Genomic DNA, 26,225 nt, shown 5'->3' on the forward strand with positions numbered 1-26,225 from the left:
GTTTTCAAAGTTTCGGAAAAAATAAAACATTTTAGAAACGCGTCTGGGAAATGTATTTTCAATTTTCATAGCTTCTACACATGAAAAAAATAAAGAAAAAAAAAACGAATAAAAATCCCAACAGAATCTCAATCAATCACCTTGAGATGACCTTTATTGGTTCCCAATACAAATCCCTGCCCAGCAGTGGGAATCCAGCGAATGCAATTGAGACTTGTCAATCCAACGTCAGTCGTTTGACTTAAATCACGTACGTGGAGCAAACTGCCTTGTGGCGGGGGAATGCTCTGCTTCTTTTCTAACAGCGGTTGCATTTGGTCAGCCGGAAGGTCGCCGACACTATTTTGGCCAGCAGCAGTTGCAGCATTAGCAGCCGTAGTTGACGGATTGTTTCTTTGAGCTTGAAAGACTTTGGTAGGAATCTGATACACCTGGGCCCAGAGTGTTGGAAGAGCATGATCACGACTGGCCACAGACAGAGCGCGGGAACTTGCCAAGCCCAGCAGAAGATGGCGACAAGTTGGTGAAATGCTGACGGACACGACAAACTGGTCGACATTGACTTGTGCAAGGGGAGCAAGGCACAAACCCAACCGAGACGGTTCTAAACTATGCAAAATTATGGGAAAATTCTAGTGTGAGAACATACCATCCCCTCAAATACCATGCTTTCAGTCTTAAAGCTGAGTTTTTGCCATTGAATATAAAAAAGAATCGTCACAAAAAGAATACATGGCAATGTTGCTAAGCAGACGAAGATAGCAGACAAGGGTTGGCTCTTGGCGATGACGAAAAAGTCTGTATTTCGTTGCTAATATGCTATAAAGGCGTATCTTTTCTGGTGATTAGTGTACCAAGTTTCATCATGTTCATCACGCATTTCCTTGTTTCTATGCTATGTGGTTTGCTTACATTGTGCGTGATGTGGTTTGGAATGTTGACATATTTCGTTGGCAAGTACGGGCAAAAGGTGAGTGAGTTGTCAAAACTTGTATTACGCCGATGTATTGAATGGGTACTTCCAAGTCTACTTTCAAGGATCCCATGGTTGCAACACTACATCGGTAGCGTTTCCCAGCAAAAATTGCTCTTTGTGCCCGACGCTGATAACAACCCTGAAAAGGAGCACGAAATATCGGAACCTGCGCTCTTTCGTTTTTTATTGAATGAAGAAACTTTGAAAGAACTCGATGAAGCTGACGGAGCTGAAATACCTGATATGCTGGGCGTTTTAAAAGACACCGACAAGAATTGGGAAATCACCGAATTCGAAACCCACCAAAGCAGTATGGGCTTGTGGGAAGATTTCAAAGGAGCCTTTCACGTGTTCATCGTCTTTAAAACGACCAAGAAACGACAAAGTGAAACTGCAGACGCTGAAGTCTACTGGTGGTCACTAGAAAAGGGAATGGACTACATCGTCTTGCAACGATCCCGCAACAAAGAAAACGTAAAGGAAAAGTACGACGGCAAACAGCGGAAAAAAGTGAAACCCATTGTCGAAAATCTGGAAGGAAAAGGTACGATTCAAGATCTTTTCGCTGTGCTTTGGACCCGACAGGTGATTGTGGAGAAGTACCACCTCATGGAATCCAACTGCCAGTCCTTTGTCACTTTCGTCGGCCAGCAAATTACAAATATCGAATACAAATACGAGGGTGTTTTCAAGTGCCCCAATCCTCCCGAAAATGACCGAAAAACCGAAATGTTGGATTTAATTAACATCCTAAGAATCGCTTTCAAGACCTGGCACCCATTATTCACTCTCATTCATTTAGAAAACACCCATCTGTTTGATACAATAAGTAAAGGCGGGAAGTACAACATGGACATCACTCAACACGGACTTACTCCTCTCCACTTTGCGATTTTGGCTTCGAAAACCAAAATGGTCAAACATCTTCTCAAACCTCCACACAGTGTCGATCCCACAAAACGCGGCGAAGACGGGAATAACGCCCTACAAATGGCGGCCATGCATGCAAAGGAAACGGAGATCTTCGACTCGCTTCTAGCTCATGACAAAGTCAAGATTGACGACGTAGACGAATCCGGACAAACGGCTCTCCATTCTGCCGTTTCTGCATCCAACGTCGCCGCTGTTCAACACTTGCTAGCCAGAGGAGCCAATTTCAGCCTTTGCGAGAAAAAACGCGGCTGGTCTCCTCTTCATGTGGCAGCTTTTAGTAATAGGGGGACGGAGATACTCGATCTCCTCTTTGAAGCTAAAAAGACCAAGGCAGGCAATGAAGGGATTGACGATGTCGACGACAAACGTGGGATGACTGCACTTCATTGGGCCGCCTCCTCATCCAATGTAATCACTGCCGAGCATTTGATCAAAAAGGGCGCAGATCTCCACTGTCAAACCAATAATGGCCTTACTCCACTTCACGTGGCTGCATTATTTGCAGAGAATATGCAAATCATAGACGTATTACTCAAGAATATTCGAGATGAAGAGTGTGATGATTGGACGATCACAATATAAACTCACACTGAAGTTACACTTATACTAACACTAACACAAACACAAACACAAAGTAGATTATAAGGAAACTTTATTTACCACTTGTTAGGGAGTACACTGCCGGAATCACTCTGCCGGGATGAGGCAGAGCGTGGGCTTTTTATACTTGGGGTTAGTTATTGCAACATAGATAAAGACACGTATACAGTTGCACCATCACCAGGATGTGGTGGTGCAAGAAGAGAAAGATGTTTGTCGGATGGCGCAATTAACATTGCACCATCCGAAGCAACCTAAGTATCAAGGTTGAAAGCGCCTGCCTTGTCATAAAAGGCTGACGGCTTTCACCTTGAGAGGCATCGCTCCCGCCTCGCTACATTCCTCCCTTACCCGAAGAAATTCTGGGTAGGAGGGTGAAACAAAACCCAATAATTGAACATGCATAATTGATAGCATATATTGTATAGAGAAAGCGATTGACTAATACATAATTGGCAAAATTTTATACCAACACCAAAACGAGTAAATGTGAAATAAGTATAATAAACGAGATAATATATAAAAGAAACAATTAGATTGGGTTATGGGGATTGATGATGGTGTCATTTGAGTCTTCATCAGTATCCGCATAGGGTACTAATGATTCCCAACGACAAGGCACCATTTGGTCCGAGTTTTCTTCTTCACCTGCTTCCTCTCTTTCTTCATAAATTTCGTCTTCCTCTTCGTCCACGATCTCTCCTTCTTCCAGTTCCTCTCTTTCTTCATAAATTTCTTCTTCCTCTTCGTCTACGATTTCTCCTTCTTCTTGTTCTTCCTCCATTGCTGCGTGTCTTTCCGGGCTCCTTTCGTCCTCAATTTTAAATCATGAGTATATGCTAGTTGATTGGAGTCGTCTTCTAATTTGAAAGTTGTTGCTGTAGATGTTTGAGTGATTGTAGCCTTTCCTTGTGTGAGAAGCCGCGGTGTGTGTGCGATGCGATCTGCATCGGCCACATCCCAGATTAAAGTCATGTGGTTATGCGTGTGTACACCATCTGAGATGTTAGCTCTTCCCAATGGAGTGTCGATCAAATCGTTTTCTTCATGTAGAATTATAGTTTCTTCCACCATGCAGTTCAATACTTGAGTCGATATAGTGCGCATCCACGCACCACTTTCTGATGGTTCCGGCACGTACAGCCATTTTCCGTCGGCAAATTTCATCGGCATTTCTTCACAACGTTTGGTTTGTGCCATGATCTTACATTCGGCTTCCGTTGTGTCGACTGCACGTTTGTCGGGCAATAACCGCGCACTTTCAATCCATCTTTTCTATCGGTCCAAACAGCGTAGTCTGCGTTGCGTTCAGTCGGGCGGCGAATTGGCTGACAAAGTTCGTCATCGATTCGGAGATGTTCTCGTCTTATTGGATCCTTGCAGTTACAAATTGTAGTCTCGAAGGCGACTGCGTAGACGCTCAGCAGTAGAAGGATATAGATAGTCATCCTTAACATTTTGTTTTGAAAGTGGCGATACATCGGCTGAATGGCGCCGTCTGGGTGGAATTATTGTATAGTCAACTCCACCATGTTGTTAATCTTCTTTGTATTTTTGTGGCGAAATGGTGGCTGTCGCTCCAGTTCGGTTTTAATATTCGAAAGTTTGTGTCTCTTTTTTTTTAGTTTAAATGGGGGGAGAGAAAGAAAAATGAATGATAGAAATCGAAAATATGCTTGTATTGTGGGGGAATTCGTAGAATGGAGGTTTTTTTTTTTTTTTTTTTTTTTTTTTTTACTTTACTTGACTGAAGAAAATGGAGGGTATTATGATAAATTTAGGTTAACTTTTACTTTTAATATGATTGAATTTTATATGGGAAAGGTTTAGTTTATATCTATTTGCTCGTGCTGGTTATTTACGGAAGGTGAGAAAATTTACAATAACTGCTATATGGGCGGGGTGGTTCTTACTTTTAGCGCTAGATGGCGTATGCGTTCACTTTCTTGTGAAAATTCGGTTTGGGCGATGCTTTCACTTTCGTTAAGGTATGCATATTGCCAGCGGGGTCATTGACTCATTTTGTTTATTTATTTTTTTTAAATTGTAAAGAGTGTGTAAAAATGATGTTGAAGAATATTTTAATTTTACTTATCTAATCAGATATGCTTTTGTAAGGTAAGTTGGAGATTTTTAGGAAGAATTTTACTAATCTCTTGCTTGTCTTTCAAGTTTAGAGAATAATTGAACAGTAGGCTTATGCCTAACGGAAAACGACTTAAAACAAAATAGGTTTTTTTTATCGAATTGATTCGTGTTAGTTCGGTTGGTATAGGTATATATTGGTTAGGTTATTGGGTTAGGTATATATTTTTTTTTATTTCAGGTGTACCCCCAAGTTTAGCTATTATAGGGGTGGTATCTGAAACAACTACTTCATTTGAATTTTCTGTTACCAACTTAATCCTATTTACATGTTCAACAAATCGTCATTGGATAATGTACTGGTTACGTTGTTAATTAATTTTATAATTTTATAATTAATGTCAGATAATTTTTTAGATATTATGTAAGGTTCTATCCATCTATTACTAAATTTTCCTGTTGTTCATATGCTTTTAAAAGAACATGATCATTGATTTCTAATCATTAATTTACTCCTTTAATCATAAGATTGCTTTTGCTTTACTTGCGCTTTTTCTAATTTTTCTTTTGAATATTCTAGAGCTTTTCTCCAAAGTCTTTAGTAGTCATCGTCGTCTTCAAAGACTTGAACGTCTTGCGATATCGCAATGTCATTGGGTATAATTGGATTACGTTTAACGAATAGATTAAATGGACACTATCGATGCTTGAGTGTTGCGAAGTGTTATAAGTGAATGTCACAAAGTCGAGGTACATATCCCAAGACTCTGGTTCTTCGTTAACATAGCAAGTAAGCATATCGCATAGTGTGTGATTAAATCTTCCTACAAGACCATCTGTTTGTGGGTGGTAACTAGTGGTCTTGATCTGCTTGATTTTAAATAACACACAGATATGAGAGATAAGTTTTGAAAGAAAATTGGTACCTTGATCGGTTAGTACTCTTTCTGGTGGACCATATTTAGTATAAACTTTCTTTACTAAGTGTTCAGCTATCGTATAAGCTTTTTGATTCTCCATTGGAATTTTCATAACAAATCGACTTGCATAATCAGACAGAACTAATATATATTTGTTTCCATTACTATTTTCCGTGACCGGTCCAACTATATCCATTGCGATCTGTTCCCAAACTTTGGTTACAGGTGGCAAAGGGTTAAGTGGTGCTTTAATTGAGCCGTAGGCTTTGCGTTTAGCACATGTGATGCAATTTCTCACATATGCTTTAACGTCGTTGCCTAGTCCGGGCCAAAGGTATTGGCGTTTAATTCTCGCTAAGCTCTTTGCTACTCCTAAATACCCTGCTAACATGTGGTCGTGATTCATCTTAAGTATGTCTTCTACCTTTTCTTTTGGTACTACAATTATTTGTCTTTTGTTACTAGTAAACCTGCATTATCAAATTGAAATTCTTATTTGTCGTTTTCGCATTCACTAATTATTCGAATTATTTCTTTGCAATATTTGTCGTTACGTTGCGCTGTTATCCAATCGTTTTGCATTATTTCGAGTTTTTAATATAGCGCCTATTACTGGGAGTGGTTGTCTACTTAAACCATCTGCATTTTGATTCTCCTGGCCAGGACGGTGTATAAGAGTCATATTATATGCCTGCATCTCGTATGCCCAACGTGCTAATCTTCCGTGTGGGTCCTTTTTCTTCATCAATGTTTCTAACGGTTTATGATCTGTAAATACTCTAAAAGTTCTACCATAAAGATATGGTCTGAAATGCTCTAATGCATGTACAATAGCTAAACATTCTTTTTCTGAAATATTCTAAATTCGTTCTCGTTCGTCTAAATGTCGCGAAGTGTATGCTATTACTACTTCGTGTTCTCCGTGTAAGGCTTCTGGATCCGTTTCTGAGGGCGGTATATACTGTATCTGCGCTAATACTGCACCAATCCCGTATTCTGAGGCGTCCGCGTAGACTAGAAATTCCCATGGTAAAATCTGGATACCTCAGAAGTGGATTGCTGGTTAGGCAATGTTTGATACGTTGAAAGGCGTCCCTTTCTTTCTCGCCCCATACCCATGTACTATCTTTTTTCGTTAGTTCTGTCAAGAAATGAGCTATTTTTGCGTACTCGCGTACGAATTTGCGATAATAATTAGCCAAACCTAAAAAGGACGATAATTGCTTAACGTTCAACGGTTCAGGGTAGTTTAGTATGGAACGTGTTTTCCCGTCGTCGGGATGAAATCCACTAGCTGTAATAATATGTCCTAGGTATTTTTATCTTCGTCTTAAAGAAGTCACATTTACTTAACTTTAGTTTAAGGTTCTCTTGTGTTAGCAGGTCGAATACTATCCGCAAGTGTCGAATATGTTCATCCATCGTTTTACTAAAAACGATGATGTCGTCCAAATAAACAAGTACAAATTCATATAAGACATCTTTAAATAAGGTGTTCATTTTCCTCTGGAAAGTAGTACTCGGAGCATTGCACAAACCAAAAGGCATGCAGTTGAACTCGTGAAGTCCATACGCGCATATGAAAGCAAATTTTGTATTTATGCTTTTCTTCTATTTCGAAAAATATTTTGCGCCGTGAAGGCTATCGATAATCAACTTAATATTGGGAATTGGATATCTGTCTCTAACTGTTACATTGTTTAGCGGGCGATAGTCGACACAAAACCTCATTTGACCTTTCTCCTTCTTCGCTACGAGCAAGATAGGACAGGCAAATGGGCTGGTACTTGGTCTGATGATATTATTTCTTAACATATCCTCAATCTGTTTTTTTTTTCACTACTAATCCCAGTATCTTTGAAGTGCCTCTCATGGGCATAGCATCTGGTAATTGCGTGGTATGAATTGAATGTTAAATCGATTTCGCTTTACCCAACTCATTAATATTTTCGGTGAAAAGGGAAAAATAACTAAGCAACAGGTTTTTCAAATTTTCTTTCTGTTCCACTGGGACTCCTGCTAAATCGAGCTGTGGAGGTGTGGCTATACTGATTGAACATATTGATAAAGGAGGTATGATCAAGTTTCTTAATTCATTCTCATGTGTATAACTAATACTACGTTCACTGGGGTTAATAACAATCTTGTTAGCTGCGAAGAAATCATAGCCTAAAATACAACCTCCATCTAGATCTGTTATAACATAAAATAGGTGAATAAATGGGTGTCTACGAGCTAATCTAATGCTTAATTTATATCTACCAATAGGTTTAACTACTACTACTGAAACTGTTCTAAATAACTGTACGTTTGGGTCAGAAAATTTTAATTCTTTAATATCATTGCTATACGGTATGCATATTAACAAACGGTGTGCTAAGAAGCTTGCAGCTGCACTGGTATCTATTAATGCTTGTGTCTTAAGGTTACTAAATGTTACTGGTATTCTCATTAGCTGAGCTACATTAGCTATAATTGGTAATTTATGTACATTGGTGTGGTTAAAAGTCCTATGGTCGCTGTTCGATATTTAGACCTACTAGTTTTTCAAGTTTGGAAAGCTTCTTTTTCTGTCTTTGAAGCTCTACGTCTTGCTCGTCTTCGTGAGTCAAAATACCTGCAATTGTTGCTTTTAGACTTTTCTCTTCATTCTGCTCCATTCTATTTACTATAGTTTCTGCTGCATAAACTATCTCGCAAACATCTTCATAATGGCTATTTACGTCAATTCTGGTCCACACGGCCTGTACTATTTTTGGTAACAAGCCTTTTAACAATATCTTTTGTTTTGCTTCTCCTCTAATTTTCCTAAGGGATCTAGCCAGAACTACGGCTTCAGGAGGTGCAATTGTTTCATCAAGAACGATTTCTTTTCCATGAATAATGTCATACAAATGATTAAGTTTTGAAACATAAGTTTGGGTACTCTGATCAGGCATCTGTTTTAGTTCATTTAATTGTTTCTTAAGGTTCTCGATCTCTGTTTCCGTTAAAAATCTGCTAATGATAGCTTTCTCCCACGCATCGTAATCTTCTTTATCCGCAGCGTGATCTATGTAGTCACTGTGCCAATCCGCGGCATCACCTCTTAATCTATCTGAAAAATATTTAATTTTATCCTTTGCGTTCCATCCTGCGCTTTGCGCTACTCTTTTGGCGTCTTTTAACCAATTATTTATAAGTTGATCTCCTCTTTTCCCTTTGTAAACTGGAATTGATTTTCGTTCATCCTGTGAGTATAGTTCACGGAGATGACTTTTAGTCAATGGAACATTGTTTGGATCGGGGGAAGGTGCTCTAGGGCCTTGCTGTTGGTTTAAAGGAATTTGTATAGGAGCGGTCGGCGGTGTTGGAGGAGTTGAAGTCATGTTTGGAGGTTGAGTGATTTTGTGCTGTTTGCTGTGCTAACTGTTGTTGAAACGTAGCTATATCTCAAGTCTATATAATCAAGTTTAACCCTTTGTTCATTTGCCTTAAAGAATCTAATGATAATTCTTTAGTGGCGACGTCTTGTTGTAATTTTAATTAACTCGTTCCACTGCGATAAAAAAAAAATCTTTCTCTAATGGGTAAAATATTTTGTGGAAGGAATCTGGTGTAACTGTTTTCTTCTAAGTCTATCTCCCCTATCAGGGACTCGTTTAAAGCAGCATAAGATGTATTTTTAGAAGGTAACGTAGGAGTCGTCATTCACTTACCGCTTTGGTGTTTCACTCCTTCCTCGATGATTGTTGAAAAAAAAGGTCGGATGTTCGAAGCCATGCTGGCACGTTCACCAATTTGTGATGATTGGACGATCACAATATAAACTCACACTGAAGTTACACTTATACTAACACTAACACAAACACAAACACAAAGTAGATTATAAGGAAACTTTATTTACCACTTGTTAGGGAGTACACTGCCGGAATCACTCTGCCGGGATGAGGCAGAGCGTGGGCTTTTTATACTTGGGGTTAGTTATTGCAACATAGATAAAGACACGTATACAGTTGCACCATCACCAGGATGTGGTGGTGCAAGAAGAGAAAGATGTTTGTCGGATGGCGCAATTAACATTGCACCATCCGAAGCAACCTAAGTATCAAGGTTGAAAGCGCCTGCCTTGTCATAAAAGGCTGACGGCTTTCACCTTGAGAGGCATCGCTCCCGCCTCGCTACAAGAGACTGACCAGTACAAAAAGGACGCGAAGCTTTTACCCTCCGGCTTCTGTAATAAGCACAAGTTGGAAAGAGAAATTATTTATCAGTTGGTGGCAAAAGGAATGGTCAGCATTGAACAAGTTCGAAATTTTAAAGTTTCATTGGCACTGACTGCGGTCAAACAAAAATTCGCTCAAAATCGTCACTCAAAATCCAGCAACGAGCATCACGAGCTCGGCGGGGCCAATCTGATGGAGGAGGCAGGAAGCGACCGGGACAAACAGCCCAACCAGTGCATTGAACCAACGTTTGAACATTTCAGAGAAGAAAACACGTTCAAGGCTGACGTCGGTGACATTGCACACTTCATCGGCGACAATGCAATCAAAATGGAGGATAAAGTTGATCGGGTATTTCAATCGGCTCTAGCTTATGCAATCGAGAGTTCGGACGTGGAAAAGGTTTGTAAACTATCCAAACAATTCGGAGCAGATTTCAGCAAAGTGACGTGGGGAGGAGGAATGAATGCCCTTCATGCGGCATCACATTCTGCAAAGACGACCAAAATACTTGACGTCATTCTGGCAACTGGCAAATTCGACATCAACGGAGTCCACAATGGATTGACACCTCTCCATTACGCTATTTATGCCAAAAACGTGATTACTGTTGGCTACTTGCTGGAAAAGGGAGCCGATCCCACCATACGCGACCATAACGGAATGACTCCATTACACATGGCGTCCTATTATGCAAAAGACATGAACATGATCAAACTACTCGTACATCACAAAGACGTGAACGTCAATTATTTGGACAATAGCGGACATAGTACGCTGGATTACGCAATGAACAACGAGCACGGGCTCGGCGAAACAATTGCTAATCTGTTGAGGGAAAAAATGGCCGCGAAGGCAGACGAATGCAATCACGAACCGGAAAACATCGCGACAGTGGTACCAACAGATCACATAAAATTGGTTTCGGACATAGAAACGATTCGTTACTTGATAGAAAACGGACATGATGTAAGCGCGTTGACATGGGGAGAAAACGGAGCGAACGCACTTCACGTCGCAGCAGCTGACGAAGAGACGACGGATCTCATCGATGCCATTCTGGAAACCGGAAAATTCGACATCGACGGAGCTGACAACATTGGATGGACACCTCTCCATTACGCAATAACGGGATCATTGTCTGCAAAAAATGTTCATCACCTTATTCAATTGGGAGCCGATCCCAGTGTACCAGACAAGAACGGAGTCACCCCACTGCATCTGGCGGCCGAAAATGAAGAGATGACGGAACTCATCGACCTCATTCTGGAAATTGGGAAAAGCAACATCAACCCAGTTGACATCAACGGAAGGACGCCACTCCATTTCGCAATCAAAGGACCCAACCCTGTTGCAATCAATGCCCGTCGTCTGATCAAAATGGGAGCCGACCCAGGCATCGCAGACAAGAACGGAGTCACCCCTCTTCACATGGCAGCGAGAAATGCAGAATCGATGGATCTCATCGAGCAACTCCTCAATACGGAAGCGGTGGACGTGAATTGTGTCGATAAACAAGTACACACTCCTATCGATTGTGCTCGAGCCAACAAACACGGACTAGGTGAAAGGATTGTCGCCCGACTGAGAGAACATGACGAAACGGAATAGTAAGAATTTAAACCCTGTTTTTCGTTCAAAGTTATCCCAACTCCTAATAAGTTAATCTTGTTATATAATAATGGCAGTAGCAACATTTTTTAAAAAAGCAATAACATTACTTTTTTTTACCGTCACTCCTATTGTCAGCCATTACAGCATAACTACCTAAGCAAAGTTTAAAGAGGCGACTGTGCTTAATGTTACATTTACATCGTTTGTTGGGAATATAATGACTCCCAACAGTGATCGACACTTTACTACTGTTAATTCTGTGTAATTTGCAGGGACCTCAACAGAGGGCCCCAATACCAATTTTACCCTCTCTTCCCACTCAATCTATTGTTCCCTACCCTACTCAACCCTAAACTAGCTATCGAAATACCAAAATGATGTATATACGTCAGTGTGAAATATAAGGGTCAACTAGCAACAACAAAAAGGTGTCATCTCTTATCACATCAGTATCGCATTCTTGGAAGTTGAACGGTCCGACACCGCAAAAAAGAGTTCCATTTCCAACATCGTTATTGGCTTACCTCTCTGTATGCCATTATTCTTTAGACGAGTTGAGGTTATCTACTAGTTTATGGATAATTGTCAATAGCTTCTGACGCGCAAATGCCAATATCAAATTTTGCATAGTGTGTATACTACTGTATACTGTATAGGCTATAAACTGACCTGAACAAAGGCAATTGGCAGTTTGCTGTGTCAGGATCCATCTCAGACCTTCTTTTCTTTCGCATATATGTAGACGTCGTCCAACAGCAGGAACACTGGCCCCATAATGCGGGTGATGGGAGGTGATCTCCAGACTACGGAAGAACTTTCCCTGGATTGAATTGTCGTTGTTATTAAGTGAAATGTACAGTTGATTACGTTGAAGGTCTTGACAAACTTTGGTGTCAGACGATATGAAATGCAACATATTTTCTGATAAAGAATAAACTTTTATAAACTACGCGAGTGTTAAATTAATTCTGATATATCCCCCCCCCCCACCTTTTCAAATGTGACAACCTCATTAATGAATTCAATATAAATAGATGGAATTAAAAAACAAGTAAATGAATTCAACTTGCTTATCGCATCCACACCCCGACTGCGCAATCCGGAAACAGCTTCCAGGACTTGAGACTAAACATTTGCAAGGTCTATTTTCTCTTGCATCTGGTAGAGAAACAGCTCTTGGAAGGAAGGCGTTGCCTAATGAACTCGTCTCGGCAGCTTCAGCCCGGACAACGGCTCGTGAAAGGTACTCGATCCTCAACGGAAAGCTAATGGCCGTGCTTTGGGCGGCAGCGACAAACTGCCCACTCTTCTCGTAAACCTTCCACAGAAGATCCCATTTGGCCACCAAGTAGTGTTGACTTTCCTGGAAGAGAATTTAAAACTTTTAACGAATGAACGTCGTTGTTAATTGATTAACACTCACTCACTTCGCCCCGTTCCGTCGTCCGTCCTTTAACAATTTACTACATGCTACAGCAGGAGGCAGTCATTTGGTTCCATTATCCAAGTGGTGGGGAGTTCATTCGAAAAGTTTTCCATGTTTCACCAGACACTGTGGAAACTGATGCAGTTGGTTGGCAGTGACAAACAACAAACTGAAGAGACTGTGATGAGGACTTGAGCTCAATATTGTACAAAAATAAAAAAAACTGGACACAACTGAAATGAAAAGGAAAATATAATTAAGCAATGTAATAATTTTGTTGCAAGTGGACCATCATCTTTGATGTCAGGTGTTTATACCTACAGCTTAGCACTTGTGAATTGCAGCAAAGTTGGCAGCATAGGGCATAGGCAATGGGAAATATCCTGAGGGGGAGAAAAACCATTAGAAAGATAGTAAGTAAGGTAGTAAGTAAATTTTGATTGATTAAAGAATGAAGCACAATGAATTACGACATTAATAGGGAAACATGGGCCATGTATGTTTCCCAGTAAAAAATACTTGACAGTAGTAGTCTTAATGGTTGCATAATTTTAAGTTTGGATCACACTACCTGAGAAGTCAAATGTGGAACACTTGATCACAGATTCACAGTTGATTGACTAGCAGCAAAGAGAGTATTGTTGCTCAACAAAATTGGAAAGCTGAAAGTGGAAATCGTCTATCTTATGTTCCCTGTTGTTCCAAGTGTGATCCCCAAACTTTTTCTCCATCTAGTCTATGGTGCATCAAAATGGAATAATCAAAGGCAACCAGTTAATGTAATGGTGGGCTGGAAAATAGGGTTTATTTTCTCTCACTTACTCAAAGTATGTTGAACCAGGTCCAGAGATTCAAGCAACAATTGATTTTCTATCATAGTGCACCTTTTGCTATTTGGTAGGCCTATTCACGAATTTATAAAAAATTTTATTAGCAAGTAACAATTTTTAGAAAGAGAAAGAACAGAAAGGAAGAGTAGCAGACGATGTTTTGATCGCAGACAGGGACAGGAGCAGTCGTCACCTACCGGTAAAAATGTGAAACTATTTTGAGCGCGGGAATGCCCTAATTCAAACTAGATTCGTCTCGTTGATTTCCAAAATCAATTGAAAACATCTCTGTACTAAATGATTTCAATAAATGTGCTCAAGCTCAAACTTCTTGTTTCTAGCAATAATTACATGAAAACCAATCGTGTTATAAATCTTTATCTTGTGCTTGACATAAGTAAGCACTGTTCATATTTTTTTGAATATTTTGTTTATTTGTTCGCCCACAAGGAGATTATTATTTCCCGATCAAACAATTTTTCAATTTGACACTGACGAGGTGACGACAATATTATTATACAAACACCATAAAATGCCAACAACTTTTTGTTTCCTTTTTTTCTGCTGGAATGGGCTACATGATGCACACAAATACTCACTACGCGCACACTGTCAAAATATGTTTTTTGTAGTAACTTTTCTTTTAAAATCTGGTGTGTGTGTGATGGAATGTGGGGCGTCGCAAAAAGGACGGAGATGTTTTTTCGTTGTTGACGGGAAAGGAAAAACGAAATTAAACAGAAGGAACACGGAAAAGAAAAAAAGCAACGGCGCGGTTCTTAGCGTCGTTGAATGGGGTTGCAAAAGCAAATAGTGGGAGGAGTCAAATGTGTGTACAGAAACAATGGAATCATCAATAGAATTTCTTGTTTTCATTTCTTATCATCTAACGGGTCATGGGGGGAAGGCTGCACAAGTACACAGTCAACTCTGCCCCAAGTCAAATTCTCTCTAAAATAATAATCAGATTTAAAAAAAAAAAAAAGAAAAATACATTTGATTGTGTGTAAACCGGAGGGTAAAAGGAGGAGGGGCCGATTGGAATGTCGATTACATTAGCATCATCTGAAAAAATATGACTGTCGTTTAAGACCTAATTTGGAAATCATCTACACAGCTGACTTCAGCCTGTGATTTAAATTTAATAATCAAATCCGCCCAGTTTGAGATTTAAATAATCCAACCCTTCTTTCAGGACGTGGCGAGATTTCTTGCCCGGCTATGGGCTGACGAAAGGGGCCACCGTGTATTGCTGTCGGGCCATTCGTGTGGTTCGCTGTTGTCGCCGCAGTTGATAGGCAAACTGCTGGCGGATGACGCCTGTCTCTGCAGAATGGCGCCGGGCAGGTCGGAATTGTCAGCGTCAATTTATTAGAAAATTTCATCCTGACGTATAATTCCTCCTCGACGCAAACCAAATGCTGGACCTTTCTCAACCTGCTCTTGAGACAAATCAAATTTCATTAAAGAACAATTAAAACAATAAACGAGCTCTAAACCAAAACATTGGTAATCGCAACGAGCCAAAAATGAAATTGAACTTGGATTATGTTACCTGTAGGCGTATCACGTGTAGTTGGAGGTAAACGCCAGCTCATCATGTCGAAAATTCTATTGCACCGTCGGGCTGACGGTGCTCGAATGTAGTTTTGCGCTATTGCACCGTCAGGCCGCTAGAGGCGCACATTTAATCAAATAATTAAGACGTGACGTCATGACGCCAGCACAGCACATTTCAACACAAAGCAAGCAGAAAAAGTTGCTTACCTTGACAACATCATGCTCCGTCGTAGGCAAGTCCTGAGATACAGTATGCAGCACCGTATTCCAGGGAGGTTGAAAAAAAAACGTAAACTGCTTTAGTGTCCTCGTTCATTTCCTTATGGGCCCATATCTGAGAAACTTTCTCTTCCAACTTTTGTCTTTGAGCTGTATCCAATTCGAGTTGCTGAACCTTGAACACACCAAAGATGGGAACTTGAATCCAGACGCGTCTTTAGTCGCCTTTAGTGACAAATTTGCGCAAATTTGTCCGAATCCTGAGCATCTGGAGAAAAAACATTAATTTTTATAAATAAATTAAAAATAAATCATAGAAAAAGAAGTTGGGAATTCAAATTGAATTTTTTGCGTATCTGTTCTTGATGCGTATGAATAAAATACTTCAACAGCCCTGATGAGAATTTAGTTTACGGTATTTTGGTCTTACATTTTTTGCAAGGTTAATATGTCTGTTAATTTTCTGGTACAGGACAGCTTCTAGCGTTGGGTGGTTGAGGTTGATGATGATCAGTGGGTAGGTAGGCGCGGTTAGGCAAGGCTATGGCTGGGATTGTTTCATTTCCTCAAGCGCTGGCGAGTGGCCGTGATTACGACTTATCTACCATGCTGTAAGAAAGAGACCAGCTAGAATTTCGTGGCAGTAGATTTCACCTTGAGTGCATGCCGTCAGCACATCCTCTGCTACTCTTCACCGAATCACACCGAAAAAAAGATCGGCGTTCTATTTCAAAGGTAAAAATTAAAGAAAAACCAATACAATTATGCAGAATTATCGAGAAAATAATTAATTAACAAATAATCCTTCTAAACAGTATTGACGTGATGTTTCGAAAATTTATAGATGGGTGCTTTGTTGTCATTGAAACTGGTAGTGGCGACGATCCTTTTTCTGACAAGTTTCGCTTCCTCAGAATTAAAATTATCCGATCCCTTATCTGATCCCAGCTCATCTGATACTCGCGGGGATAATCCGCTGCCAATTAAAATTTCCTCCGTGCAGTACGACTCGGTTAATGTCAATATTTACGATAGTCAAACAGCTTCAGGCAACAAGAAAATCTATTTCTTCTCGCCGATCGCTCTGCTAAGTCACCTGAATGTCGTTTCTATTCACGATCAAACGGCCACTCGGGGAATTCTCAGCGTCAGTTTTTCAATTTGGAATCAAGACGTCAGAAAAAAAGTGGCCGAAAACCTCAAGCAGCTACTCGGCCAAGAAATCGAGCTCAGTCAAGTGCAAGTCCTTCCTTTCAACAGTGCCAGGTTGACAAGCAAAGTGCAATCTGCTGATTTCTCATTGAACAATGAGTGGGTTTTGAATGACAACAAGCCATCGCTCAGGTTTACCTTGATCTGCCCGACACGGGAACATTGCGAACGAGTGAAGACTGAAATGCGCATCAATCCCAAACAATTTGAACATTTGCAACTTGATTTCAAACCTCAATTGAACGATGGTATCCTCTGATGTGCTTTAAAAATATATCCACAAAAAATAATTTAAATTTTACTTCCATTTCTCTTCATTTGTAGATAATTGTTTGAATGACGGAGTTGGCACATCTCAAGAAGATTTGCCATTACAAGTCAAAGGTATTCAAATGGATTCATTATCACTACTTAATTTGACGGACATAACTACCATAATCCAATGACAATAAAATTTTTAAAACTTTTTAGCATTATTGGCAAATATCGAAACCAACTTTGCAAATAAGCTCAACGCCATTAGGGAAGGTATATATTCGTAAAATGAATTAATTATGCGATATGTACTACAACCTATCAATTGTGGTCGACAGCTTGATGAAGAGGAAGAGTAAACCACAGTAATTTGTTTTCCATTTCAGAAACTAAAAAGGATTCACAGGTGTTGGCAGATCAAATCAAAGTTGCGGAAGAAAATCTGGCAGGTAATTTGGTTAATTACTGGGAGATGATATAGAATTACGTGCTCAATAGCCAAATACGTCAATTTAATTGATACTGCAATGAGTCATTTTGCAGATACACAACGCCAATTGAACGAAGCCCTGGCCGGGATTGAAACTTTAAAAAATGAACTGAACGGTAAAATAGCGAATAACGTCATATAGTTTGAATCGCCATTTTAAAAAAAATTAACCATTTGTTTACAGTCGTTAAACAAAATGCACAAAGTTCAAAGTCCAAGATCGAAGAATTGACAAGTAAGCCTATCACATTTAAAAAGATAATTCTTTTTTACCTTCAACTAACCATACAAATATTTGGCAGTGAGTACGGCCGCCTCATCCATCGGCAGAATGCCCGGCTCATGCGGCGACCTCCAGCAAATTGGCCACAAGAAAAGCGGATTGTTTTCCATCATTGAAAGCAACAAAATCGTAAACGTCTATTGCGATTTTACTAAACCATCAAACGATCCAGGTGCATTTTATCTAAAAATAAAATTAAAAATTAGAGTAATCAACAATGTCGTGTAAATGAAATTTTTTTCACGCAACAAAGCAGCTTTGCAAAAATGGATCGGATATACGGACGTGAAATCCCTCCCCACCTATTTCTACGCTCAGAAAAGAAGCGATTTCTCGACCTTCGGGGTTGAAATTCCATTCGAACTCGAGAGACTCAACATCGGCGGAGCCATGAATATAACAACTGGGAAATTCACAGCACCACGCAAAGGAGTCTATTTCTTTACCTTCAGCGGAGTTGGTGTATTACCCGCTGGACATGGTTGGCTCGATGTGGGGTTGATGGTGAATGGCGTTCATTTCGGGAGAGCCAACTGTGATTCCCATCCAGGCAATGAATGGGAAACTCTTTCGTTCCAGTCGACGATCGAACTCAAAATGGGAGATTCAGTTTGGTTGCAGATCGTAGGCCAGCAATCGTCTTATCTGACAGACAGAGGCACTGATGGTCAATTTACCCACTTTTCTGGTTGGTTGCTACAGGAAGAACTTTCTCTGTAGTCAAACTCCCATTTTCTTACTTTTGGAATTTTGGTGGTGGTGTACGGTTTTATGGCGCGCCATTTACGACAATATTTGTTGGCACTGTCAAAGAAATCTAAAAAAATATACACGGTGAAAGGAATTAGATCGTCTTCACTCGCATGCCGGTGTAGAATTGACCAATTCCTTGACGGGGGATTTCATTGCCCTCAAACGAGTCCGTCAGTTTCTGACGTGCGTTGAGGCTGAGCTGATCCAGTTTCTTTGGTTTACCCTTTGATTTTGTTTTTCTCTCTTTTTCGATTCAAATAAAATTTAATTTTAAATTTCAAATCTTTTACTTTCGTTTTGTCATTCAAATTTGATCGGCCAAGCGGAAGAAAAAATCAACAAAATATTCTTGGCCTGATTTTTCGTTGAATATTAAACGAAAATGGTAAAAAAAGGGGACTACGTCAACAAGAGATTGCCGTATCCGCAATGTCTAGACCTTTTGCCATTAAGGCCAATATTGAGGAGACAAATAGACGTCAAGAAACAACTATAAAATATAAATCTAAAAAGCTAGGCAACCTCTCAAAAACCGCGCAAGTATTTCTGCCGAGACATTGCAATCGCCATAAAAGTGTATACCGTTTGAGATCAATTGATAATTAAATGCCAACTAAAATCTGATAATTCTGACCACATCGTAACTAATATCGTAAACCTGAGAGAAAGAATTCAACTTTGCCGCTGGACGAAAACTCGAAACCAATAAAAGAAAAACAAGTTTCGCCGGGGCTTTTATAAGTGATTTGTACACCAATGCTGCTCCATCAGCAGGGCATTAGACGTCAATCAGAAAGAAAAAAAAATTTGCTGCACGAGACTTGAAAAAAGTTTTCGATCGAAATTAAGCCACAGAAAGAAGACCACAAGACCTTGACGAAAAAGATAGACAATTGACTTTTGATTAATAACCATGACCCAAAAAGGTCTTCGTCTGGTGTTCGACTATTACACGACAATGTGGAAGGCTAATTTCGGGCAATATTGGCAATAAAACTCTATTGAGAATGGCGATATTGAGCTGTCGACAATTTACAACTTGTGATGGAACGCCATCAACAACAGAAAACCTTGGGGAGCAACGTCAAAATTCCCGGCACGGAATTGATTTACGATTATTGCTCTTTTGAAAATACAGGCAAGATCGCGGGCAAGACTTATTCGTGCCATCAAATGACACAATGAGGAAAAGGAATAAAAGAGTTTCCCCCTGGCAGCAGCGGGCAGCAGCGCCAAACCTTTTCCAAGAACGAAAGACAACCAGAACGCAAGTAAAGCTACGTCCTTTCACGAACGATCCAACTACATAGGGAATAGGGATGGAACTGCTCACAAAATGGCGAAAAAGCCAAGCAGCAAAGAAAGTGTCTTCAATTTTTTCTTTGGGTTCCAAAAAATGAACACGAAAACACGCGCGTGAAAAAAGTCAAAGAGGAAATGAAATCGGGGCAGGGAACTAATAGACATGTTAATAAACACGCAGGCAACCCAACGAGCAAGCCCTGACCTATAATTATATTATGCGTCAATCCGTTTAAGCTATAAACAACACACAAAAAAAAAATCTATCAGCGGATGAACTGATGATTTACACGGAGATTCGGCCAAGCCCGCGGTTTTTTGGAGAGGGGCGTGACCGGATTGCGATGAGAAGGCAAATGCTCGATCGCCATCAGTTGGCGAGTCAAGCAGTCGAGTCTCGACAGTCGTGAGCGACAGTCGAGAAGATGGTGAATAGTATAATTATAGACAGATGCAAGTTGATAGGACAGGGCTGTTACGGGATAGTTTCGAAGGGACATGGAAGGGCACGTGGAAGGACAAAAAAGTGGCCGTCAAGCGAATCCAAATCGAAAACGTTGAAAATAACCTAGGAGAAGAGGCTCTGCAAAAACTTGATCATCCGAATGTCGTCAAACTTTATCACGTTGAAAGCACCAGTGATTTCAGGTGAATATTGCAAGCGGCTCAATAAATAACTTCAATAATTTGGTTTTACCCAATCAGAATTTATGCGCTAAAACTTTGCCAATTATCACTGAGTCAACTATTCCACGGCAACGAGGACCAGAAAAAATATGGCGAGAAAATGCCGCCAGAAAAAGAAGTTTGCCTCCAGTTGGCCATGGGATTGGCACACATTCACGAAAAAGGATTCATTTACTGGGATTTCAAACCCCAAAATGTCTTAATTCATCCGACTGGAGGGAAAGTCTTGATGAAATGGGCCGATTTCGGACTCAGTAAACCACAAAACGACAGGGGAAGTATCTCGACGACAGAGCACAACAAACGGCCCGATGATTGGTTTGCCCCTGAAATATTGATAATAAAAAACAATATGGATCGAACGACGCCCATACGTCAAGAAGGAACCGTCATGAGCGACGTCTTTTCCACAGGTCTCATTTTCGGCTATTATCTTTTGAAAGGGCGTCACCCATACGGCTTCAACTTCAATATCCCAACCAACATTATCAAGAATACGCCAGACAATCTGACAGGTAGGAGGCCAATACATATTCCATTTCTTAATCTAATAGGTTTCAATAACGAATAACCATAACATGCCATCATTACAGCCATAGAAGAGCAACAACCCATGCGGGCTATCATCATGGACATGTTGAAGAACAATCCCAACGAGAGGATTTCATCGGCCGACGTCGTAACAAGAATCGCCAACATTAAATAAGAAAAAACAATCGACACACTAAAAGTGATCTTTTACTCGCTTTTACTAGCATATTTTCTTTCTTTCCCCTACGGATTGTGCATGATGACGAAAGAGGTGACATGCATCTCACTTGTATTTTAGTTCTTTTTTTTGTGGGTCGGTTGAGATTACATTTATGTATTATTATTTATTATTATTTTTCTCATTCCACTTTTTGGGGACACGGCGGATGCTGCGGCTAATCAAAAATTTAATCGCCAACGGTACAATCATAAACGCCTCCATCCCTGAGAGTCTAATGGCTGACGGGACGTTCACACTATTAGATTTTCTGGCGTTTGCATTATTTGTTGTTGTCGCGTTTGGTAGTGGTCCGTGTGCTGGACAACTGGACTGCAAGAAGGGGAACCCAATCTCGCCTAGCCTAGCGTCACGACCGGCTGTCAGACGATGCTGTTTTTTTGGTCTTTTTGTTTTCTCTCTCTCTCTCTACGTTTCCTCTTACTCGTCGTAGCCTTGCAGTTAAAATAAACAACGGCGATTGCACGTCTCACAAGCAGTCACGGCACCAACTTTCCCCCCGGGCGCTGTCTCGTGTCGGACTGTCGGTTGGGCAGAATTGAACAACAACAAACCAGATGTCACACATCACGTCAGCAGCCGAAAATTTTTCCATGTCTGAGTCTGAGTGCGTGCCAACAACACGAAATAGCCAAGGGGAGAAAAAAAAGCTTTTTTGCACAATAAGCGCTCGGGATCATTAGCTTTTTTGCAGATTCTTCTTCATTTTATAATGGTTTACCCATTTCCGAAAGAGACGGCCATCACAAAAAAGGGGGGAGAATCAAGAGCTGATCATTTAAAATTCACAAAAAAAAGTAAAAGTAAAAGGGAAGTGTTCAAGAAAATCAAGGAGAAACACCAACTTCACTATGAAATGACTTTTTCAGAGTGACAATGAAAAACGAGCGAAAAGAAAACAGCTCTCAAGCGGATACCTGCGATGCTTTGAACGTTGCGTATTTCGCCTCTGGGCGTTGGATAATAAAAAAGGCAGATGACCTTATTGGAAAAAGACTGTGGCCAAAGCAACTGACACGACACGACCAAATGAAACGACCCACTGTCCATAACACGACAGTGACAACTTCTCTTCGTCTAAAAAGGAGACTCGGAATCGTCTAGTTGCAAAGGACTACAAACAAACAGCTCTAACCTTCTCTGGTCGCAGGAGAAATAGCGAGTAGTTTTCATGTCTGATTCCAATCCCCAAGAAAATGGCACGCCGACATCATCAACGATCAAGTTTCATTCACAGCAGTCGACGCAACTTGAAAGTGACTGCAGCCAAGACGTTCCACTACGGTATGGCATGGCCACCACTGCCCCAACTGTGTCGCTCTAAAAAGTCTAAATGAATTAAATTTGGCGCGACTGCAGTCTCACTTGAAATACTATGCCACCTATTTTGTCCTTTACCAACTTGTGGAAGATCTTGAGAAACAAGTTCCGTCATACAAAAATAAACAACTTGGGAGAGTCTCAAAACTATCGCCCATCTTCCATTCGAAACAAGCTCAACATTTTTGCCCCGTCTGCAGGCATTCACGTTTGCAGGTTCGGCACTATCGAAAAAGGCGGCCAAACAATTATTCGAAAGAGCTGCCAAGTCAAGAGGTGATTGACTGGGACCGGCGGAGAAGGCCACATTCAACTGTAATCGCTACGAAGAGTAGTATATGCATGAGATTATTGCTAATAATCGACCAAATAACCGAAGCCGACACGGGGCTGATTGGCGACTTGAAAGAAATCAATCAGAAAATCATCGAGCTACTCCTCAATCATCCAGACGTGGATGTCAACCGCTTGGACAATGCCGGGCGAAATGCGCTGGATTACGCAATGAACAACGCGCATGGGCACGGCGAAAGAATTGCCAATCTGTTGAAAAAGAAAAGCGTCGTGGAAAGAGAAAATCAACCGGATGCGAAGGTAATAATGGGAGTCAATCCTACGATAAACGTTCCCCATCAAATTCAACTGGCACAATTAACGGACGTCTTTGAGCTACTCTTGAACAGTGAAGCGGTGGGTGTTGGTTATTGCGACATCCGAGAACGTTTTTTCTATCCAACCAATGTGTGCCCTGTTAACTCTTATTATTCAGTTCTTCTTCATCCGTCTCTACCCAATAAGAAAAACGAATGAGGCCCGTCTGAGAAAATACGGGGCAGAGGAAGAATCACGAACTGCTGTCTGCCCATTTTCTTTCTAGTATTATATCCTAACAAGAGATTAGGATAAAAATTGGCTAATAAAGCATTTTCACCTATGGTAGCCCATTGGGACTTGGATATCTTAGCGGAAGTTTGGCATCTCTCTGTACCAATGTTCGTATTTCCTTAGTGTTGTCAAAAAATAAACAAAAATGTCTATGAATTCATAGAAAAACAAAATTGTCATTGAACTAATAGAAATAGTATGCACTCTAAAAGTAAAGAAACTTCTTTTTACCTGAACAAAGGCAGCGGCGGTGTGTATGGAGATCAATCGCAGATTTCGTGGTCTTCAAGACGTTGAGAAAATACACAGGGCGGAATCCGGAGTTGAAGTCGGGACGCCGGAAGGCGATATTTCCTGGAATGAATTGTAGTTGTTGTTATTATTGATATATTTTGGTGTCAGACTGCGTTAAACGCAATATCCCATCCAGAATAAACAGCATTCGTGTGGAATTTTAATCTTTGATTTCAACTGGAGAGAATTCAACAACAAAAGTAGCCAGTAAACCCTATAGATAAGCTCGACAAGAAGTTAATGTCATAATTCAACCCCAATTAATTGTCCTAACCTTCAGAAATCCGGTGTGTAGCTGGTCTGGCTCGAAAGAGAAGGGCGTCTAGTATATGGACGGGCCGCAGTGGATGGAATTTTTGGAGTTGGACGAATGCTACTCGGCCGGATGGTACCGTGGTAGTCGACAGGAGGCGGATGTCGGAAGTGGAGTATATTCCCGATGAGTACTGCTGTGGGTACAATTGGAAGATTCCAATATGAGCCAGGAGATCGAGGCCTGGTGGATGGAGGCCTATGGTGGGCCTTGGCTTGAAGCTAGTCGCAGGACGTCGAGTATAACTGGAGGAACTGGAACAAGTTGATGGTACAATTCATGGACGAACGGTGATTGTTGTAGTTGACGGAGTGTGGGCACCCCTCCCGAATCGTAAGAATCGAAAAAGTTGGGCCAGGGAACCCCAGTGTTATTTACTGTACTCACAGGGGCTCTGATGATAGTACATGTCTTCATAGTTGTCAACCGTTGGCGAATAATAAGAGAAGGTAGCGAGATCGATGAGATCGACAAAACGAAACAATTCGTAGAGCAATGATTCGTCGGCCATTGATCTATGCAAAGAGATATAAATCAAGTCGCTCCATCAATTATTCGTTCAAAAAGAAAGGGCCAGAAAGAGTGGCCGCCACATACTTGAGAATTATGCCGAGGTTCTCCGAGAGTTGATCCATGACCAATTGACCAGATATTGGCGATCCAGGCACGTCGTGTTGCTGATTAAATCCAATCGGTGTCGGTAGTAGTCCAGAATGGCGTAAGGATAATGGATAAGGAGCTTTGGAGGAGACCCATTAAATTTGATTAGCCTCGTAAAAAGCTTTAGTCTCTATCCTAAAATAATAAGGAGAGAAGTGAATTAAAACTAGCAATTGTGTAAGCAAATTATCACCGATTAAAGGGCACCGTGGTCTTAAAAAGCGAAACCCTAGGGATTTCGTCGAGGGCTTGTTGGATCCTGGCGGATGAGTCGAGATGGGCGGCTCCAATCAGAGGGAACATGGGAAGCCACGTCCATTGGCACAATGTTCCCCAAGCCAATGAAGCAGTAAACCTATTAAAAAAAGAAGACTAAAACACTTAGTGGAACATGGCATGGCTTCCAACGACCCTTCCAACGACGTCAACACAATGTGCACGACCGTGGGCTTCAACAATAATGCTGAAATAAATTGACATGAAATTAAAAGAAAATTACTGACTGGAGGTCTAGGTGTGAACTGCTGCTGTGTTCTGCCAAATGTTGGCAGTCAGTAGTAATTGGAGTAGTGTAAAGCGAGCCAGCTTGCACTTGCACAGACCCAAACGAGAAGAGATTTGCTCATAGAGTTGAGTCAGTCCTGCAAGCTGAAATGCAACTTGCTCATTACATCCACACCAAGCACTCTGGAGACGGCCTCCAGACTTGGGAATAAACTTTGGCAACTTCTGTTTTCTCCAACATCTCATCGAGGAAGTGGCCAGCTGGATTCTCCAACTGATGGCCATGTTGTGGAGTCGAGAAAGACAGGAGACAACTCGAATGGCTGCCACAAAGTGGCCATTCTTCTCTCAACACTACCACTTGACTATCAACTCAGTCTCCAAATGTTGTTGGCCGCCCTGGAAGAATATAACTGCATCACACAAATGACACCGAAATTTGAATGACTAACATATTACCTTGGACAACCATTTAGCCTCTTGGGGTTATTTTCTGGTGCTTGAATGTCCAGCACCTTGTCCGTGAGCCAATCAAACATGGCGTGACGTGAGACCGGCTGCCACTTCTCTAGGAACGCCAAAAGCAAAGGCAGAAACAACTGTAAAACAAAAACAACCGAATTATTGCCGGTGAGAATTCTCGACTTCTGAGTGACTTACCGGTTGAATAACAAAAAGAATTGACGTCGCAACAGCAAAAAAAAAAGAAGAAGCGAAATATACAACTAAATGCTCCTTCAAAATTCCTTTTCATTCTTGTCCGTGTCACACGTCACAGACTACCAGAAAAATGGTAAAAATAAAATCAAGAACTTAAAACATTTTTTAGAGACGACAATAAAACGTTGCGCTCGAGCTGAGGCTCGGTGACCAACTGACTTACTGACGAAAGTTGGTAACGCCCCCTTGAAACAAAGAGAAACGGGAGGAAGGGTTTGAAAAGCGGCGGCCATCATGAAATTTTTTCTCTCCCTTCCTCCTCCACCAAAACCAGAATTTAACAACTAACTCAAATTTGCATATTTCGACTAAGAATAAAAGCTTACTGTGTCTTATTACAAACAAATTTCCGAGTGTAGCAATAATTTGAACATTTTTCTTTTGTTTTGTATTTTTAAATTGGGCGGGAG

General features: G+C 40.8%; 3 protein-coding genes, 2 long non-coding RNA genes and 1 pseudogene across 20 annotated transcripts; 3 read left to right on the forward strand and 3 right to left on the reverse strand.

Moving 5' to 3' along the window:
* Positions 1-29: 29 nt before the first annotated feature.
* Positions 30-12,077, reverse strand: LOC124315983. The gene is made up of 2 exons (XM_046781720.1): positions 12,003-12,077; positions 30-609 (listed from the first exon to the last, which is right to left on the reverse strand). Exons 1-2 carry the CDS (start codon positions 12,065-12,067, stop codon positions 129-131), a joined length of 546 nt encoding a protein of 181 aa, XP_046637676.1. The 5' UTR covers positions 12,068-12,077; the 3' UTR covers positions 30-128.
* Positions 805-23,363, forward strand: LOC124315980 (ankyrin-1-like). 4 transcript variants are annotated; one of them, XM_046781717.1, is made up of 3 exons: positions 805-2,459; positions 9,679-10,427; positions 22,863-23,363. In XM_046781717.1, the coding sequence occupies exons 1-3, from the start codon at positions 866-868 to the stop codon at positions 23,247-23,249; spliced, it is 2,730 nt and encodes a 909-aa protein (XP_046637673.1). In that variant the 5' UTR covers positions 805-865; the 3' UTR covers positions 23,250-23,363. The 4 variants fall into 4 exon arrangements, with proteins under 4 accessions (XP_046637673.1, XP_046637670.1, XP_046637672.1 ...); XM_046781714.1 differs by lacking the exon at positions 22,863-23,363 and adding an exon at positions 12,076-12,161 and having other exon boundaries at positions 9,679-11,329; XM_046781716.1 differs by lacking the exon at positions 22,863-23,363 and having other exon boundaries at positions 805-2,464; positions 9,684-12,106.
* On the reverse strand, positions 12,443-13,729 carry LOC124315988. Of its 4 annotated transcripts, none has more exons than XR_006911779.1 (5): positions 13,582-13,729; positions 13,331-13,495; positions 13,077-13,142; positions 12,757-12,992; positions 12,443-12,696 (listed from the first exon to the last, which is right to left on the reverse strand). It is a non-coding gene; the product is annotated as an uncharacterized LOC124315988 (long non-coding RNA). The 4 variants fall into 4 exon arrangements; XR_006911780.1 differs by having other exon boundaries at positions 12,761-12,992; positions 13,331-13,490; positions 13,582-13,728; XR_006911778.1 differs by having other exon boundaries at positions 12,761-12,992; positions 13,081-13,142; positions 13,582-13,727.
* Positions 14,132-25,978, reverse strand: LOC124315985. 9 transcript variants are annotated; one of them, XR_006911776.1, is made up of 12 exons: positions 25,756-25,978; positions 25,555-25,694; positions 25,095-25,494; positions 24,529-24,946; positions 24,319-24,446; positions 23,893-24,185; positions 23,556-23,678; positions 23,371-23,473; positions 15,799-16,092; positions 15,357-15,636; positions 15,145-15,262; positions 14,132-15,026 (listed from the first exon to the last, which is right to left on the reverse strand). It is a non-coding gene; the product is annotated as an uncharacterized LOC124315985 (long non-coding RNA). The 9 variants fall into 9 exon arrangements; XR_006911771.1 differs by having other exon boundaries at positions 23,893-24,446; positions 24,529-24,726; positions 24,799-24,946; positions 25,756-25,977; XR_006911773.1 differs by having other exon boundaries at positions 23,893-24,446; positions 24,529-24,721; positions 24,785-24,946; positions 25,756-25,977.
* On the forward strand, positions 15,912-18,639 carry LOC124315984 (annotated as a pseudogene).
* LOC124315981 (serine/threonine-protein kinase/endoribonuclease ire-1-like) lies at positions 20,057-21,591 on the forward strand. Of its 2 annotated transcripts, XR_006911766.1 has the most exons (4): positions 20,057-20,311; positions 20,369-20,865; positions 20,944-21,152; positions 21,408-21,591. XR_006911766.1 is itself a non-coding variant. In XM_046781718.1 (3 exons), the coding sequence occupies exons 1-3, from the start codon at positions 20,115-20,117 to the stop codon at positions 21,054-21,056; spliced, it is 807 nt and encodes a 268-aa protein (XP_046637674.1). In that variant the 5' UTR covers positions 20,057-20,114; the 3' UTR covers positions 21,057-21,224. The 2 variants fall into 2 exon arrangements, 1 of the variants encoding a protein (XP_046637674.1); XM_046781718.1 differs by lacking the exon at positions 21,408-21,591 and having other exon boundaries at positions 20,944-21,224.
* Positions 25,979-26,225: the final 247 nt, after the last annotated feature.

The sequence above is a fragment of the Daphnia pulicaria genome, chromosome 11 (genome assembly GCF_021234035.1).
Source record: "Daphnia pulicaria isolate SC F1-1A chromosome 11, SC_F0-13Bv2, whole genome shotgun sequence".
Classification (NCBI taxonomy): domain Eukaryota; kingdom Metazoa; phylum Arthropoda; class Branchiopoda; order Diplostraca; family Daphniidae; genus Daphnia; species Daphnia pulicaria.

Coding starts and splice junctions, on each gene's coding strand:
- LOC124315980 (XM_046781714.1), top strand. CDS start 866: ATGTTCATCACGCATTTCCTTGTTTCTATGCTATGTGGTTTGCTTACA. Junction 2,460..9,678: donor ACTCAAGAATATTCGAGATG/AAGAGTGTGATG, acceptor CCGCCTCGCTAC/AAGAGACTGACCAGTACAAA.
- LOC124315981 (XM_046781718.1), top strand. CDS start 20,115: ATGCAAGTTGATAGGACAGGGCTGTTACGGGATAGTTTCGAAGGGACA. Junction 20,312..20,368: donor GAAAGCACCAGTGATTTCAG/GTGAATATTGCA, acceptor TTACCCAATCAG/AATTTATGCGCTAAAACTTT. Junction 20,866..20,943: donor TACGCCAGACAATCTGACAG/GTAGGAGGCCAA, acceptor CCATCATTACAG/CCATAGAAGAGCAACAACCC.
- LOC124315983 (XM_046781720.1), bottom strand. CDS start 12,067: ATGCGAAAGAAAAGAAGGTCTGAGATGGATCCTGACACAGCAAACTGC. Junction 610..12,002: donor TGCCAATTGCCTTTGTTCAG/GTCAGTTTATAG, acceptor AATTTTGCATAG/TTTAGAACCGTCTCGGTTGG.